Raw genomic sequence first — 14,806 nt, 5'->3', positions numbered from 1 at the left:
GGAGTCCCAAGGGTCCTGAGTGAGTGTCAGTACTGATTCCGAGGCCATGTTCTAGATCCAGATCAGAACCTCCAGGGTAGGTTCCGGGAAGCCATATTTAAAATAAGAAGCACCTCAGGTGATTTGAATGAATGTACTGCGAATGCTGTGGGGAAAGTCAGCTACCTCTCCTGCTTCTGAAAGTAGGAGTTGGGGTGTGCACTTTGCACAAGGTGGCACTGGTCCTTTTACAGAGCACTGGGGTTGTTCCTCTGCTGCCAAGACCCAGGCCAGCGGGCACTGCCCCACAAAGTGTGTGAGGGGGATGTGTGGTGCCTGGAGGTTATGCATGCCAGCCCTGTTCCACATGTGACACACAGCCTTTAGGAGACTGGGCTGGCCAGAGTCCCTCTGCAATGTGCAGGCAGGGCATGCAGTTTTAACATGGTGCGAGCATCCTCCACACAGGGTGGCTCACTGCTGCCACCAGGACTGAGGCCCTGCAAAACACATAGTAGGGACACCCCACCCTAGGTTGGGTTTGCAAAGGCTTTCTGGGGAGGTGCCCTGCAGCACCAGGACTGAGAGAGGCCTGGCCACAGGGGGCAGGGGGCGATGTAAGCAAGTTATATAATGACTTGCTGGCACCAGTCCTGGTTATGCTGGGGGACCGGATGGGGAAGTGGTGCCTGCCAGCTCCTTTGTTCCTGGAGGAGTCTTCCAGTGCAATTTGTCCCTCTGGTATAGGCTCTGAGATTAGTAAATCACTCTCCCTTTCATATGGTCCAGGCACCTTTCACACTGTCCTTCCAGGCTGCATCTCTGCAGGCTGTTTGTTGGGCTCTCTCTTTAAGAGACACACTTTCCTCTCCCTTCAGCCTCTCCTGGAACTGAGCCTGCTGATTTTTAAAGTTCCAGGCTTTAAGTTCTAGCTGGTTGTAAGATCTCAGGAAATTTGGCCCCTCTAGTTTTTAGAGCCACATGTTTTGGTGATTCATTCCCTGCAGGCTCCCAGGTGTGAGGGGTGTGTATCTCCCCTCTCTGTATCCATGGTTCCTTCCCAGCTGCAGATGGCCACAGCAATTTAGCTCCCAACCACATCTCCCTCTTCCTACCCTCACTGATGTGTCCTCTTCTCTACGTTTAGTTGTGGAGTTTGTTCCACCAGTCTTTGGGAAGTTTTCTGCTATTTACACTGGTGTGTTATCCAGTTGTATCAGTCTGATGAGGTGAGCTTTGGGTCCTCCTCCTCTGCCATCTTCCTGGAAGTCAAGGTTGTACTTTAAAAAGCAATCTGCCAGACTGTTGGAATTTTCACAGTGGGTATGCCATCTTACACTGGCTAGTCCTAGTAGAGCAGGAGGGTTCTATCTGGCTCCTCCACATCTTCCCCAGCACTTGTTATTGATGTTTGACTCTAGAGATCCTGGATGGGTGTGAAATGGTACCTCAGTGTGCCTTTTGCCCCAATCACTAATGATGTCCAGCATCTTTTCATGTGCTTATTGGTGACTTGTATCTGTTCCTTGGATAAATGTGTGTCTAGATATTTTGCCTATTTTTTAATTGAGTCATTTTTTAAAGAATTCTTTATATGTTTTAGATCTGAGTCCCCTGTCAGATAAGTGATTTTTGCAAATATTTTCTCCCATATTTTGGCTGCTTTTTCACTTTCTTGATGGTATCTTTCAAAGTTTTTAATTTTGATGAATTTTATGTTTTCTTTTGTTGCTCATGCTTTTGGTATCATATTTGAGAATGCTTTGCAAATCCTGGGTCACAATCTGTCCCTGTATTGTTCTTCTACAAATTTCACAGATTTTACTCTTACATTTAGGTCTCTGATACATTTTGAGTAACTTTTTGTAGGTGTGTGAGGTTAGGATCCAACTTTATTCTTTTGTATAGACATTCTTGAACTGCTACAAATAATAAATTTTAAGGCATCTCACCTCGTCTAGGTTTTGTTTCCTATATTTGGCTAGTTTAGTCTTAGAAAAGGAGGAATTTACATATACATGCCCACCATATAGCAAGCAACCTTGTTTCATACTCTTGTTTAACTTTAAAATAGACAACTAATGATATGTACAAGATGTCAAATAAATTCTGGATTTTATGCCAGCTTTGGTTTGCCATATAATAAAGTTCTGATCTTCTGCCTCCTTGAAACCAGTTATTTGAAATGTTTTGAAAGGTGAACTCAGCTTGGGGACAGAAACAGGACAAAATGATTATAGAAGCAGGATATGGAAACGATACAGATCCTCTCAAAATTATTTCATCATTATCATGATCATTTCATTATTTTAATTTGTAAATATCCACATTATTATATAGTTTATCTAATTTGGGACTATATAATTTGGTTCATTTGGGCATTGCCTAGTGTTTCAGTAAGGGATTAAAACAATGATCATTCACTGCTGCAAGCAGAACTCTGAAAGATTTTGTCCACACTGAGGAAAGAAAAAGTTAACACTTCTTAAAAATAAAAGCAACTAAAATGAACATTGTAGCTGAACAGATACATCCTCAATTCAGATGAATACAGCATCATGTTTATCTTTGTCTAGAGGAAAGCACAGTGTATCTCAAAGTATACTGAACAATTGTCTTTCTAGACCAACCCTGGAATTGTCCCCAGCCATGGATTCAGCCCCAGATCTTATTTCTTTGACAACCCACGAAGATATGATAGTGACGATGACCTTGCCTGGAACATTGCCCCTCAGGGACTTCAGGGAAGGTAAGACCCTAGTTCATTGTAGAGAGGCATGGTTAGTAGGCTGAGGATTACACCAGTGAAATCAATTCAATCGAAGAGAAGATGCCTACATGACAACCCTGGAGTCAGAGGGAGTGTGAGGCAAATCGGAAACAGAGAAACCCCCGAGTATGAGACTCCGCAACCAGAGCAGAGACCAGAATTAAGCATCCTTACCTCTGTGGCAGACAACAGGGGTGGTAGCCACTGGGGTTCCCTTCCCCTTTTTCAGCCTGTAATGCTTTAGCCACCCTCCATGGCGCATCCTCTCTTTCTGCCTGTGAGTCTGGGGCTTCAAGGACAGCAGGGGTGAGAGAAGCAAAAGGACTGTCCTAGTGCTTCCTGAGTCTCTCTGCCCTGGGCTTGTGGTCTCACTCAGGTGTGAGACCTTGTGAAAGGGAGGCTTCAAGTTGTGTTTCTTGGAAGCTTATTTTTTGCAATCTTTTGTACCTTGAAAGGAGATCATTAACATTTTAGTATAAACTATCCTCCACCCCCAGGATTGAGTGATAAAAGAGAAGATAGGCTGGCTTTTCTACTTTTTTATTATGAAAATGTCCTTGGAAAACTTTAAAAGAGCTCCGAAGAGAGCCCTTGTTGTAGGGACAGGAGGACCAAGGAGAAGCTGGGACGATATATTGCTTTCTCAGTGGACTAGAGAGCAGAGAACCAGATAGAACAAGAGATGGTGCTTGGGGAGAAGAAAATGCAGCAGTCCATGGAACAAGCCAGCAGATGTGAAAAGCTAGAAATCTGGAAGCGATCCAGTGGGACTTAGGTCAAAAGTTGTTCTAGCCCTCCCTCATCCCTAAAACTGCTTTTATCTAGTTACCCCACTGAGCTGCCCTTTCAGCAAGCATGTCCCTCCATAGCCTGCAGGAGCAGCCATAGCCCCTCAGTGGCCAAAGGCAACATAGAGCTGGGAGTCCTCACTCCATGTGGAAGACCACCCCTTTTCTACTAGAGAGGAAGAGAATAATCAGATGGACCCTGCTGAGTGCTTACTGTACATTAAGATACTGTTCTAAGTACATTATAGGTACAAACTCACAGAAGCCCAACAAGGCAGTTACTGATTATTGCTGGTATTCTACAGATGATAAAGTTGGTGCACAGAAGTTATTTGTGCAGAGGTATCAGGTACAATGTGTTGGCAAAATATTTTGTTACACATAGTGATTGGTTTATGGTTCTAGTGCTTCTGGGCTCTATGGAGTTTACTTGGGTTTTGTTTTTGGAGCGAGCAAGCGGAGTGGGGGAGGAGGGGCAGAGAGAGAGGGAGAGAGAAAATCTCAAGCAGGCTCCACACCCAGCACAGAGCCCAATGCACGGCTTGATCTCACAACCCTGAGATCATGACCTAAGCCAAAATAAAAAATCAGATGCTTAATGGACTGAGCCGCCCCGGTGCCCCAAGTTCAGTAGAATTTTGTGGGTGAACTTGTAGCCACTGCATGGGATTCAGGAAGCTACTTTAAAGATTGAGTTTGTCTATGGTTCCTACAGAATCCCAGTTCTTCTGTCCATCTGGAATAGACATGTCATCAACAGGAAGTATAATGTTTTTAAGTCACCAAAACATCTTGAAGTATAATGTTTTTAAGTCACCAAAACATCTTTTCTTTCTTCTTTTTAAGCTTTGCCCCAGACTACTATGATTGGGGACAGCAAACGAACAGCTTCCTGGCACAAGTGGGAACTCTCCCACCAGACTCAGCTTTGGATCCTGACAAACCAAGCCACGGGTAGCATCGGGAAACAGTTTTATGGAAGATTCCTCAAGTGAAGAGCTTCAAAGAGACTAACTTAATGAATTTTTAAGCTGAATTTTTAAGGCACTTTTCCTTAAGAAATAGGACTTGATGTTTATTTGTTACAGGTTTCTAATGGCTCCATAGGACTAAGCAATAATTCAGATTGATAAAACCTTATTTTAGTACTAAAAAAGTGAGCCTGGCTGCCTATTTCAGTGGGTATAATTTAAACTTTAAAAAAATTCTGTACTTTTATAAAGATATATTTTATATAACTTAACACTAGAATATATACTAGCATTTTTTTGAGAATGTTATTGCAATATGTTTGTAGTTTGCACAGACTTTTATGCATAATTCACTTTAAAAGCATACAGTACACGGTCTGATGGTTGTTTAAGGCTTTTGGGCTAAAGTATTCTCCAGATCCTTACCTCTTCAGATCGTACAGATACTGAGTTTCATGCCTGGTAGACTCTAAACATAGTTGACGTCTAGAAAGTCAGTTACAACTCCAGTGTTAAAAGCTACAACTCTGTTAAAAGCAGAGTATCAACAGACTACATACAAGGTCATTGATTCCTTCCTTCGAGTTAGGTCCAGACAGTTGTTCCCTCAAAGAATCTCCAGAATTTTGCCAAAACAGTGGTACTTCTTTCAGCAGGGCACTAACGTATACACTTCAGTGATAAGTGGATACGTTAAAAACATGGATAAAATTGACACCACTAAACCACCTCTACTATCTTCAGAAACTCTGCAGTTTTCAGCCCAGTGAACTCCCATATCCGTTACCTCAGTATTTTTGCAAGACTGCACCTTTCCCAATCACTGACATTCAGTACATTCAAGGAACAAAGGAGAGGTTGTCAAAGGGGATAAATAATAAATGCCCTTGATCCAGAAGACTGTATGGCATCCAAATAGTTTTCCTGTAATTTCCCACCCTATTTAAAATAATGTCCTGTATTTTTAAATTGCTCTGAAAAGCAGGCTATTAGAAGCAGTGGCTAAAAAATGAGAGTAGCATCTCAGTGTACTATAGCAGGATTCCTGGAGCTCAGTCGTGTAAGAGGGCATGTTACAGACAATGGCTTGTAAGTCGTCTTCTGCTGAAATGAAATACTAGTTCTCCAGCCGCGGGTATGATTCTAAAACCTCCAAGATGTATACAGGTAAAACTGCCTGCAATAGGAAACTGTGGTGCAAGGCTCCCTTGGGGAGGTTAAATGCTCTTATTTTCCTTAAAGCAGAGGGAAGGCTCTAGAGGATTTACTGTCACCAGAGAGACAGTATCCACTCTGCCTAGGAAATGTCATCTCTCGAGACAGGATGAGGAGGAGCAGATGAAGAAAAAGTAGGGTTAATAAGTTCTGCCTTCATGGGGAAAGCCATTTCAAATGTCTCTTATTTCCTATTTTGGTCTTCCGAAAGGATTTATCTCTGGGCGTTGATTTCACAGAGATCAAGTCTACTTCTCTTGATGGTAATTAAAATTGCCATCTCAAGGTTTAAATGCCTTGTGATTGGGATTCTCATTTGTATAGAACGCCTTTATCCTGCATAATCCCACATAATAGTGTTCTTGCCTTTCAGCATTTGGAAGAATTGCAGTCACATATTATTGAAAATAGTTACTGTCAGGGAAAATTCTAGACTGAAGCAAAATTTGCACTGATTATTTGGGTTGCCTTAAAATATTATAAGTTGTTATTATTCTAAATAGCTTTAGGAACATCCTACTTGTCATACTTTGTTACTAATACTTAGGAGAATTTAAAGGGAGTCCCAGCATATGCTTAAAACTTTAAATCGTGCTTTCAGAAAGTACTTTAATTAGGATATCCAAGGGCAGGTATATTTTAAAAAATACAGTAATTTAAAAAAATCACTAAAATCATCCAAGTATTATACTCCTGCTGTATCAACACATTATTATTCTGTTATTACTGGTAGGAAAATGGAAATATCCAGCATTAAGTGATAAAAGCCATAATCTATTTTTATAATAAAGCTGCTACTATTTGAACTATTTTTTTATTGGAAAGAATAAAAATGTTATAAGAGCCTATTTTTCCCTTCCCTTTTTAAAAAAAGTAGTGCTAAAGCACAAATATTATAAACACATCCATAATATAAATAGGATTGTAGCAAACTATCTTTATCTCATAGTAAATGACCATGTATACCCTGTGAAATATTATAGATATGATAGGTACGCAAAGAGAAATTAAGATTTCTTTAGGTTCCTAATTATATTGTGTTGTGAACGAGGTCACTACCAAAGCTCCTCCTCAGGTGGAATAGTAAAGACTCAGAGAAGGCAAAGAATGGGGATGGGATTACCCATTGTCAAATACAGAGATGCCCTTCTGTTTTAAGGCAACATGATGAAATTAAAACCCTGGTCATTTGAAAGTTAAAAATGTAGGGGCAAAAGGCAATGTCACTAAAAATTTTGTATGAAGTCTAATTCAACACTAAAGGCTGCACATGGCTGTTTCTGTGCACCTACTGGAAATCTGCAGGTTATTGTCTAAAAATGCCAACTGGTTTGTGTAGATATTTTTTCACTGGCTCTTTTTTTTCTTTCTCCAATTAACTCACTTGGTTGAGCCAATATTACAACATCAAGAGTATGTCACACATGGAGCTGTGGACTGTAAGTAGTTTTTTGACTCTTACAATATGCACATCAGTTACATTGAGTTATGCCGATTTTTTCTCGGATGTACCAGGCATGTTGTTAAAACTCTGCTGGTTACCATGTCTAGCTATGTAGATCAAGCACACTTGCTGGTGTATCCCCAAATATCCTCTTTTACCAAAATCCAATAGAACTGCTCTTTGTTGGCCTTGAACACTTAATTCCTATCAGGAGGAAAGGAATAGGCATTAGTAAATCCCAGAGCATGAAAAGTACTTAAGAGAAAAAGGTTTATATATTTACATAGATGTTACTAGTCTATTTTAATTTTTCTAAAATTATCTTTTTATTTCTTTAACAAAGGTACACTTAGAATTAAATGGGCCTAAATATTTGAAGTTTTTAAAAAGATTTCCAACTAAAGAAACTTTGTTTAAAAAAATAATCTTGTTTTCACTTCAGAATGCTAGATAATAAAATCTAGACAAGTGTAGGTCTGATCAAAGACATCTTTCCAAAAAAAAAAAAAAAAAGACATCTTTCCCATTTTTGGCCCCAGGGGAGAATTTTATTTAAAAAAAAAAATTCTAACTGTGCATAACCATTTAAGACTTCTCATGGTCCAGAGGAGCTGCTGGAAAGGATCAGGCTAAAAAGTAGAATTCTCATCAAAAACTATAAAGTGGTCAAAGTGAGGAAACACTTAAAAAGGAATGGAGGGAATGGAATTCACTGTCTACTGCATGCCTGTTACATGCTAGACAATGAACGACTGGGTGTTTGCTGGTCTGAGTGTCCAGTCTGTAAACCGTTCCATTAACCCTACTCAAGGCCCTTAGTAGGGATATGTGGAAAACCTCTTGCACCAATGGGCCCAAATACCTGGAAGCATGTGAAAGATGTCCCTGTGCCTCCAACCTAGCTATCTGTGCAAATTCCCTGTACCTGTCATGCAGCAATCTGGGCCTGGGAATCGAAGGTGGGTTCTGTCAGTGTGGAGTTCTTTCTGCCCAGGTCAGCAGGTAGGGGGTTAGAGTCCTCAGATCCAAATCCAGGGACTCAGCAGCTACTAATGGTTTCTGCCTGGTTCCTCTAAAGATGGATTTCTTTCATCTATTCCCTGACCTGGAACTGAAACCGATTCTGTTTTCCCAGAAACTGGTTATACCTTGCCAAGATTAATTCCATTGTAGCCTCCAAAAGGGACTTCCCTTTTGCGGTGTGGTTGCCCTACTGCTCAGATAGTAGACTCTATCTCCAGAACCTATTTTCTGCCTCTGAACTTCAGTGTGGACAGAACAGGAGATCAGATGCCTCCTCCCTCTAGCTGGATTTATGACCTCATTCTCTCTAGCCTGTACGAGCCCTAAATCCCCCACTTTCTCTGAACCTGTTTCCCTCCAGTCCCTTTGCAGTCCCAAGTCCTGGAGCTCCTTGAAGGCATGGAGATATAAAAGGGCTTACCAGGGCCATTCAGTTTGTGTTGCTGAGAATCCTTGGCTGTCCCCTTACTGAATTCACTAGCCCAGAGCTTAGGTTTGCAGACTTAAAAACCTATCTGAGGGGAGAACACCTATTTGGATGTATATTGTTAAGGAAATCTATATGGAAAGTGAGATAATGTATCAGACTGCTGCCTGACTCAGACACAGACTCTGACTCTGGTATTAGCTGGATGATTTTATTTTGTGACAACTTGATGGCACTGTCAAGCAGACACTAAGATTCATTCACATTGAGGGCATCCTCTCCACCAGACAGGTTTCTATGTTAGCTATTCCTCTTCAATGAACGTATTCTTTCTCTGGGTGAATTCTCAGTATAAACCAGATATAGCCTAGTTAGGTTACAGAATTCATAAGTTACATGATGGCAGGAACAGCTGTGTTTTGTTCACTGCTATGTTCCCAGCACAAACAACAGTAAATGGTCAAATCCTGTTCTTGTGGTAGATGGTCTTTCTTTTTCAAAGGTAACTTCTCTCACTTGCATTTTTATCCACGGCATATGGATTTGACCAGTATAAGGGCCTATCCCTGTTTTCTCACATATCTAACTTTTGGGTAAGGGAATTAATTCATAATGTAATTTTAAAAAGGAAATAAGGATTTTACATAAAGACAACCTCCAGGAATGATTTGAGACAGATTGGGTTCTCACTGACATGAAATTCTGTCTCCGTCTATGCAGGCACTACATGCCCACTCTTTGCCCTCACCTGTTTGGGCACTGGCAGATAGAATACTGAAATAATGAACAGTAAAAAGTAGATCTTTATCAGCTAAAGTATAAAATTAAAAGAATAGGGACGCATGAAAGTGGTTAAAAGTGCGCAACTCTTGAGAAAACACTGAATTGAGCAGAGTTCCAGCATAATCTATATGTTAGTGAATTTTTTTTTCTAAAGCTCATATGAAATAAATAAGCACAGCTAAATAAAACTTTTTTAAAAGGGTGGCAGTTGGGGAGAAGAGGGAGCCAACACACCAGATATTTAAACACAGACCCTGAGTAATTAAAATAGCTGTGGTCCTGGTGGCTGAGTAAACAGACCAATGAAACAGAAAGAGAACCCAGATATGGAGCTAATTCTGTGTGCGATGCGAGATATAATAAATGAAGCATCTCAGACTAGGGAGGACATGATACAACTGTTCAGTCAATGGTATTGGAATAACTGGATGATCACCTAGGAAGAAATGAGGCTGGATCTGTAACTTACATCCTACACTGGGACACACTCCAAAGGGATCAAAACTTAGATCTAAAAAACCTCCAAAAGAAACAATAGGTGAATAACTGCTGTGTAAAGAAGGTGTTTAAACTATGACTCAAGCCCAGAAACCACTGAGAAACAGAAATTAAAAAAAAAAAAATCACAAGGCAAAAACCACCATAAGCCAAGTCAAAAGACAGACACCATCTTAAAAAGAAATTTAGAGCCCACCAAAAAGGAGTAATATGTAACCAGGTACTCCTATAAACAAGGTCAACAATGCAGTAGAAAAGTGGGCAACAGGTATGAATGTGAGGAACACAAGTGGATCTTAAACATGTTAAAAGGAGTCAACCTCAGTTGAAGTATGAAAAATAGAAACTAAAACACATTAATCTGTAATTTTGTACCTATCAGAATGGCAAACATCATACCCACATCCACGCAGGTAAGGTTGTGGGTGAGCATGCAGTGTCTTAAGTTGCAGATGGATATGTGAACTGGGTAACTGCCTTGATGGAGGGAAATACTCTATTTTTCAAAATTATAAATATACACGGTCTGTAACTCCAAAATTCCATTTAGGGGAATTTATTCTACAAGAACATATTTATGTATGTGTGAAATGACAGGATATACACAAGGTTTGGAAACCATCCAAATGCCCATTAGTAGGGGATTGGTTAAACAATTGTATGAATATATAATGGGATACCAAGCAGTTATTGAAAAAAAAAAAAAACTTTAACGAGTAAGCTATCTAGGGATGTGGGAAGAGTACCAACAAAAAGAAAGTGAATAAAAGTACATGGTATGTATAAGATGCCACTCTTTGGGGAAAAAAAATGAGAGGAACAGTTAAGACTTTACATTTGTATTTGTTTGTATATGCCTAAAATATGTATGGATGGAAACAGAAGAAACCCCAAACCAGAGGTTATGGGGGTGAGGGGTGGGACGTACAGTATGGGCAGTTGGGCTGAGGACCAGAAGAAGACATTCCACTGTGTAGTCTTCCATGTTTTTTTGGTTTTTTGAACCATGTGAATGTATTAGCATTTGAAAAATAAAGATTTTAAAAGCCTTATGACTCAGTACGTCAGAAGATGCTAAAAGTCCCCAGTTTTTATTTTATTTTACTTATTTATGAGAGACAGAGAGAGAGAGAGAGAGGCAGAGACCTAGGCAGAGGGAGAAGCAGGATCCATGCAGGGAGCCCAATGTGGGACTCAATCCCAGGACTCTGGGATCACACCGAGCTGAAGGCAGACGCTTAACCATTGAGCCACCCAGGCGTCCCAAAGTCCCCAGTTTTTAGTTGAAGCAGGCTCCATGCAGGGAGCCCAACGTGGGACTGGATCCCGGGACCCCAGGATCACACCCCGGGCTGAAGGCAGGCGCTAATCCGCTAAGCCACCGGGGCTGCCCAGACTTTCTGGCTTTAAGCTCTTGTCCCACAATCTAGAATCTGTTGACTATGGACGACTTAGCCAGTTTTATCTTCAGTTTTCTCATTTATAAAAAGAGTTGGCAATTGTATCTACCTATGAGTGCTGCTGTGAAGAGTAAGGAATACATGGAAAACCCTTAATACGGTGGTTGCTGATGCTTGCCATTGTAAGAAACAAGCTCACGCTCCTTATGTATTTCTTGCATTCTCTGCAAATTATAAGTCAACTCCTCAGCTCATAAAGGGAAATAGTTCAAAGGTGGGGGGAGGGGCACAAGAAAGAAAGATGGCAGAGACATTTAGTTTAATTCACATTCGCTACAGTCTGACGGGCACAACAAATTATTTGGAATTGGTGTTCAAAATCAAATTAGACTAGAATACACGTCCGCCTGTGTGTGCGTCTGTGTGTCTTACCCGATACCGTCCATCATACCACGTAAGCAGTCTGCGTGCTTCGGTGAATGGCTGTGGTTTCTGCAGGCACCACAGTCTGCAAACTGCTGAGATGTTTACTGTAAACTGTCCCCGAACTTCCAGCTGAAGTCAATGCTGTCCCTTAGTCACAGTGGCTCCCAGGTAAAGCTGGAGAATATGGCAGGGTCCCCCAGGTGACAGACACCGCGGGTGTTGAGTAAACTCATGATGTCACCACATCACCATGTCTGACTTAAAGTTCACAACTGGGAAAACTCACTATTCTGTCTGGTCCTCTTTATAATCTAAGAATCGACACAGGAGAAACATTCAAATTTTACCAATTTTAATATATAGTATTTCTAACTTACATAGATGCCACTTAAGGAAAAAATAAACTCATGCCATTGAAGGAAGGAATTCTTTTCCTTTTCTTCATTTTCATTACTTCGTCAGCTGGTACAATCATTTCTGTCAGTTATATTATCAAGTGCTGGACTTTTAAATTAGGTAATGAGATAAAGACAAAACATGAGAGGAATTACACCCAAGCGTCTTCACAAGGCAGGCAGTCCTCTAGCATCCCTGTGCGACAGAGGGTCTAGGACTTGGAAAAACAGGTTATATCACAAAGGTCATACAGCATCACCCAGCTCCCACAACAAAGATTCCTACACCTATACAATCACTGAAGAAATACACACAGACACAAAAATGTAGGCTGCCCCCCACAATCCAATCTGTGATGAAATCAAGTTAATCAAATACATTTCAGCTTAAGAATACTTCGTTTGTTTATTTTCTTGGTGGTACAAAAATTCGTTAAAACCTTGAAAAGAACTTTTTATACCAACCTTTTAGCTTCCTAGAACTCACTGTAACGTACAATTTTTCCTAAGCTTGAAATAAATCACAGTCAAGGAAAAAAGCAATCAATGGAAACGACCAAGGATTTTCTTCAATAAACAGAATTTAAATAATAGCTTTTAACTGAGGGAACAACTTATAGTAATAATAGACAAAGCGCAAAACTCACATTTTGTTAAACTTTGAATGAACATGAAGAATAGTTCTTATTAATTTACCAACAAGATTACTTAAGATACTCACTTTTTAAACCAGTTTACCTCAAAGCCCCCTCTCCTACCACACAATACTTCTATCCCTAAACATGAAAAGACAAAGCAGAGGAGGTTCCAATCAAGCCAGTGTGTTTTATTCGACTTCACCAAAAAAAAAAAAAAAAAAAAAAAGTCACCATCAACAACGAAAACCCTACAAAGTTACAAAGCTGAGAAATTGGGTAAAAGAATAGTGAGGCTTTCCTCCCTTCAACCATATTCCTCCAAGGGATGACCAAATATTTTTAAAAGAGGGGTGAGCCAACTAAATACGATTTAAAATATGCCCTAAATCATCGATGAACACATTTTAAACTCTGGCAGGTAAGATGTGGGTTTAAGAGCACTTACTTTGTAAAAGACTGAAGAGTCTAAGGAGAAACTCTAGGTTTTGTACCCGTGTTACTCCTATATGCCTCCTTCCACATTAATCACACTCGCCCTCTAACAGCTTTTAAAAGAATATTTTAAATATTGGAGGAGTTTAAATCTCAGCTTTAGAACATGAACTTAGGATGTGAAGGTCCTCTGTTGGTATAAGTCACACAAGGTACCATTTATAGACAATGAACCGAAATGAAAAGAATGGTGGGGCCAGAGGGGAAGCTTCATGGGCCTCCAACTCCTCTACCTGTTTAAATAACTTGCCAGAGAAATTTAGGTGGAGAGAGGATTGCATAGATTGTAGTCTAAAATAAAATCCTTTAAAAAACATTCAGTTTAAAAGAGTAAATTTTGTGTATATAATGTGTTAAAGTGGCATTACAAATCCATATAGTCCCATTCAAATTTTATCAAGGTGAAACTACCAAGGTGAAATTATGAAGTTTTTTTGTTTTCTCAAAGTAAACAAAAATTTCCTAAAATTGGAGCCAGGACAAAGAAATGCAAAGTCAAAAGAAACAGATACACAGTAGAGGTTCTAAGTAAAGGATCCTCTGGAGCCAGCCCACAACACACACGGGCTATCTGGCTGGGCAGCCAGTGGAGGCGACAGTATTCACCTTTCCAGAAGCAGGGCCTTTAGACCAAAACAAAACAGCAACAACAACAGCAACTAAAAATCTTAAATAAAAACCAATGAAATCAAAGTGAAGGCCTGGGAATCCTTCAGTCACTTCTGTAACTAGACACTGAAAGGGCCATTCTCACACTGATACAGAATCAGGCAAGGCTAAGAACATGTTTGAAAAATCACTGATAACTTTTTGTTACTGATCCTAGCCTGAAGCAACATTTGTTCTCTAGCTCTCCCTTTCCATAACAGACCACTAACAGTGTTTATTAGGATGGTCATTTAAGTCTGACAACTGGAAATAAAGACTAACAGATTAAGAAAAACCAATTCTAAACAAACAATAGCAGAATATTCAACAGATGGAAACATGAAATTAAACACAGAATTAGTATAACTTACATGTTTTAAAAGTATATATACTTCATTTATAAATATTTCTAATTGACAATCTATTGAGAATCATAAATATTCAAGTGAACATTTGAATTTTCTCTTTAAGAGTTCAGAATTCTTTCTTCAAGTCTTTGAAGATTAGTCTCCTTCTGCTGAATGTCCAAGACTAACAGGCTTCACACAGTCAGATTATGTCTCTAATTAGACATATAAAAGCCTTTATTACCTACTGTGTTGTAATAAGACTTTAAAATTTTGTAACTCTCTTATACTTGTAGACAGCCTATGGAAGAAAAAAGAACATATTAGTACAGTTAATATGTGCACATATTTCAAATTACTGACACTGCTCTATGAGCCATAATTTGAAAGCAAAATCCACAATAAAAGAATATAAGCAACACTGAACAATTAAACTTTTATTTTTAAATGAGTATGCTGTACTTATTGAGGCTTGACACACATGCTCATTTATGTCTCTACCCACTAGCATCACATGACAGAGTGATGCGCAGGCCAGGTGTCCTGAGATAAAACTGTATTC

At 39.8% G+C, this 14,806-nt stretch overlaps 2 protein-coding genes across 3 annotated transcripts in view; one reads left to right on the top strand and one right to left on the bottom strand.

Annotated features, from left to right (window-relative positions):
- GPR137B (G protein-coupled receptor 137B) overlaps positions 1-10,950 on the top strand; it is a 45,417-nt gene extending 34,467 nt beyond the window's left edge. The window contains exons 6-7 of one of the 2 annotated variants that reach the window (XR_003137184.3): positions 2-76; positions 2,604-2,728. Coding sequence is in view for 1 of the 2 variants with exons in the window: in XM_025448431.3 (XP_025304216.1) it covers positions 2,604-2,728; positions 4,384-4,495 (237 nt within the window). In the remaining variant the exon portion in view is untranslated. Of the gene's footprint in view, position 1; positions 77-2,603; positions 2,729-4,383 lie in introns of those variants that run through there. The other variant, XM_025448431.3, reaches the window with a different exon arrangement.
- A 1,109-nt stretch (positions 10,951-12,059) lies between these two features.
- Positions 12,060-14,806, bottom strand: part of ERO1B (endoplasmic reticulum oxidoreductase 1 beta) — a 59,513-nt gene continuing 56,766 nt past the window's right edge. Inside the window, exon 16 of the mRNA XM_025448439.3 lies at positions 12,060-14,545. Within this exon, the coding sequence (XP_025304224.1) occupies positions 14,485-14,545 (61 nt within the window). The 3' untranslated portion in view covers positions 12,060-14,484. The remainder of the gene's footprint in view (positions 14,546-14,806) is intronic.

This window comes from Canis lupus, chromosome 4, assembly GCF_003254725.2.
Source record: "Canis lupus dingo isolate Sandy chromosome 4, ASM325472v2, whole genome shotgun sequence".
Taxonomy (NCBI): domain Eukaryota; kingdom Metazoa; phylum Chordata; class Mammalia; order Carnivora; family Canidae; genus Canis; species Canis lupus.
The sequence above is the reverse complement of the archived record's forward strand: the minus strand, read 5'-3'. Positions and strand labels throughout refer to the sequence as shown.